At 42.0% G+C, this 3357-nt stretch overlaps 1 protein-coding gene across 1 annotated transcript in view; it reads left to right on the top strand.

Annotated features, from left to right (window-relative positions):
- Nucleotides 1-3357, top strand: part of LOC101858111 (urea-proton symporter DUR3) — a gene marked incomplete at its 5' end in the record, with an annotated part of 13277 nt that overhangs the window by 7510 nt on the left and 2410 nt on the right. The window contains 3 exon segments of the mRNA XM_035970338.1: nt 726-839; nt 1403-1570; nt 2808-2937. Coding sequence (XP_035826231.1) covers nt 726-839; nt 1403-1570; nt 2808-2937 — 412 coding nt within the window.

Here is a 3357-nt window from a genome sequence, read left to right as displayed (position 1 = left end):
TGTGTGTGAGAGAGAGAGAGAGAGAGTGTGTGTATGTGTATGTGTGTGTGTTCTCTGATCAACCTAGCCCTGTTCCCGCTACTGTCCTTCAAGTTTAAGACCCGTGCCCCGGGCGCCAAGACTTACGTACAGGTAGGTGGCCATTTATTTAAAAATTCCACATCAGTAGCGGGCATTGTAGCCCCTAGCAGTGATGCAAGCCTGGCATGTTCTGCGCCTTGATCGAGTCAGGTTTTTCTTTCTTATTTTAATTAAATTGTTGTGGCAGTCCATTCCACTCTTGAATTAAAGCTTGTCCCAGTCGTTGTACATACAATGTTAATGTCGTTTTGGGAGCTTCCTCTTAGGCCCAGTCAGTGCAAGCGTAATTATTGGAAAGATGGCAAACGTTGGTCCTTATAAGGCCGCCTTGCTCGATGTCCGAATGTGTTTTAATGCCGTTGTATCCTTACTTACTCAAGTGAACAAGGGCACAGTTACAAAAAAACAAAGTGGAAGGTTTCTATTGCTCCTGGGTATATTTATTGTCTTTTTTGTAGTTTTTTTGTTGTTGCAATTTTTGTTTGTTTTGTTTATTGTTTGTTTGTTTGTGTTTTTTGTGGGGGGGGGTGTGTGTGTGTGTGTGTGTGTGTGTGTGTGTGTGTGTGTGTGTGTGTGTGTGTGTGTGTGTGGGGGTCAGTTTTTCACTTATGTATTTATTCTATCGTCATGTTCTCTCTCCACAGGTTATTTTGGCGCGTTTTGGACGGCCGGCCCACTCAGTGTTCTGTTTCTTCGCCCTGTTGGTGAATGTGCTCATACTGTCGACTATACTGGTGGGAGGTGTGGCGGTGGTACAGGTGGGTACCCCTTGTCTTTAAATGTTTGGTAAGTGTTTTACGGCGCTCGCAACTGCATAAGGTCAAATGAGCGCTCGGGACACATTAACATTTTCACTTGGTGGGAAAATTTGAATTTGGGCCGGGAGGCGGCCGAAGCCTACTCTTATCGATTTTAGACCACCTAGGGATCTTTGATGTGCGCAACTTGCACACAGGACCTCCGAGATGTTTCGTCTTTCTCTGAGAAGGCTAGGTGTAGATCTTTCCTACCAGAAGATCAGGGATGTGGCTGAAAGACAGCAGTAAGAAGGAGCCAAGGAGTAGCAGTAGAAAGGCTGCAGAAAGAGTAAGGAGCCCAGAGGAGGGGATAAAGGAAGTGAGGGGGTGGGGGCAGATGGCGGAGAAGTAATTAATTAATTAATTAATTCATTCATTTCTTTATTCATTCATTCATTCATTCATTCATTCATTTACGTATTTATTTATTTTTGAATTCATGTATTCATGTATTTATTTATCTATTCGTTCACGTTTATGTATTTATGTATTAATTTTTTTCCACCTGTATTTCTCTCCTCCAGTCGACGACGAAAGACGCGTCCCCGGAGTTCTGTATCCTGGTGCTCGTGACGCTGTGTGGAAGCTACTCCTTCATCGGAGGTCTCGGCTCTACCTTTTACGTGAGCTACTTCAACGCGCTCACCACCTTTGTCGTGCTCAGCTATCTCGTGCTCAGCATGTTTTATCTGGTGAGTAGTTGCAACAGCCCTCACTACTTAATATTTTTTATCTGGTGAGTAACAACACCGATTAGTATTTACAACAACACTGCTTCATTATGTTCTATCTGCTGGTGAGGAATTAGGATTGGTCAATATGTTTATTCTGGTGAGTAGTTGCAGCAATATTGGTCAATATCTTCTATCCGGTGTCTAACAACATTGGTCGACAGGCTCTATTTGTTTGTTTTAGTAAGGTTTTACGGCGCTCGCAATTGCATAAGGTCATATGAGCGCCAAGGGGTGGATGCCAACAGAGAAGTCCAAACAGGAAATCAGGCTTACTCTGCTCACCTCTCCAGCCTCAACAGCACAAAGTCTGCTTCGACCATCAGGCACCCCGGAAATAGCAGTTCACAAGAGAGTGACAAACATACAAAAGAAGTAGATGAAAAATGACGAAAGTAAGGATGAGGAAAGAAAAAGCAGCAGTTCCCCCTGTGTTGTTCCCAAACAGCATGAGCACGACATGGATAAATCAGCCCATTAACAATTCTACTGTGCATAAGAACATGTTAATATCCCCCGTTTGGGAATGGCTCAAAGACACTTTAGTCAGTGGCACTGCCCTTGGGGGGGGGGGGGGTGGTAATCTATTATCTAGTGAGTAACAACATTGGTCAATATATTCTATCTGGTGAGTAACAACATGTCGATTTTAATACATTGCCGTTTCTGATATCAATATTTTCATTTCAAATTCCAACAATAAACTCTGTTTCTTAATATGTAAACAGTTTTACTTCTTTCATGAACAATGTCGTTCATAATATGATCACTTTTAAGCACAAGGGAGCAATCCCGAACAAAAAGCTGTTTTGAGAAAATCGAGGGTCATTTTTTATTAACCTTTATTCAGTTTCTTTAAAAGACAAGGAGAGTTTTCTCTATAACCAAACAAATATACACACCAATGAAACCAAACTTCTCCTATAGGTAGGGCAATGCCCACTTTTGGTGTAGGTCAAGATTTCTGGAAACCCCGGAAATCTGGGTTAGCCCGCTTGTCCTTAAAAGCGACCATAATATAATCATTGTTGTTTATGATATCAACATTTTCATTTCAAATTCAAATAACAACTCTGCTTCTTTTTATGTATACAGTTTAATTTCTCTTATGGACCATGTTATTTCTAATAATATAAACAATGGTTTTTTTCTGGTACTAACAATAAATAAATATCGTCTCCTCTTCTTTTTTTCCTAGGACGATTTGCCGTTCGGTGACTTGGAGGAGATCTACAACAAAGTCAACTGTCTGCCTGACGTGGAGGGAAACACAGACGGCAGTTACTTCACCTTCCTCTCAGAGGGCGCTGTCATCTTCGGACTCAGCAGTAAGTACAACTCTTCACATCATAATGTCATGCCACTTTCCAAACGAAAACTTTAACTCTTTATCTACGACAAGCCCAGCCCTGCGGCTCGTGGTCGGAACCACTGTGTCGGTGAGTCGCTGACAGCGGCTCGGGCACATTCCTTTTCGACGACTTTGACATCTAATTACTTTTCGGCAATTGCAGCAAACGGGTTTCTTTTACCGGAAGTTCATTCATTAGATGAAGAACTATCAACATAGGTTGAGTAGTTTCCATTTAATTACCCATTTAATGACGTTTTAGTCATTTTTAGATTTAGCACCAAAAAAGGCCCCGGTGTAGTGGGTTTACGCCCCACAGAGATAAAGAGTTAAATAAATGTAAGTGTTACTCTGTCCATTGGCACAACTTAGATCATTTTGGAGGCCGACTTCTCCC

Source organism: Aplysia californica, unplaced genomic scaffold (genome assembly GCF_000002075.1).
Source record: "Aplysia californica isolate F4 #8 unplaced genomic scaffold, AplCal3.0 scaffold00254, whole genome shotgun sequence".
Classification (NCBI taxonomy): Eukaryota; Metazoa; Mollusca; class Gastropoda; order Aplysiida; family Aplysiidae; genus Aplysia; species Aplysia californica.
This window is presented reverse-complemented; position numbering and strand designations above follow the sequence as displayed.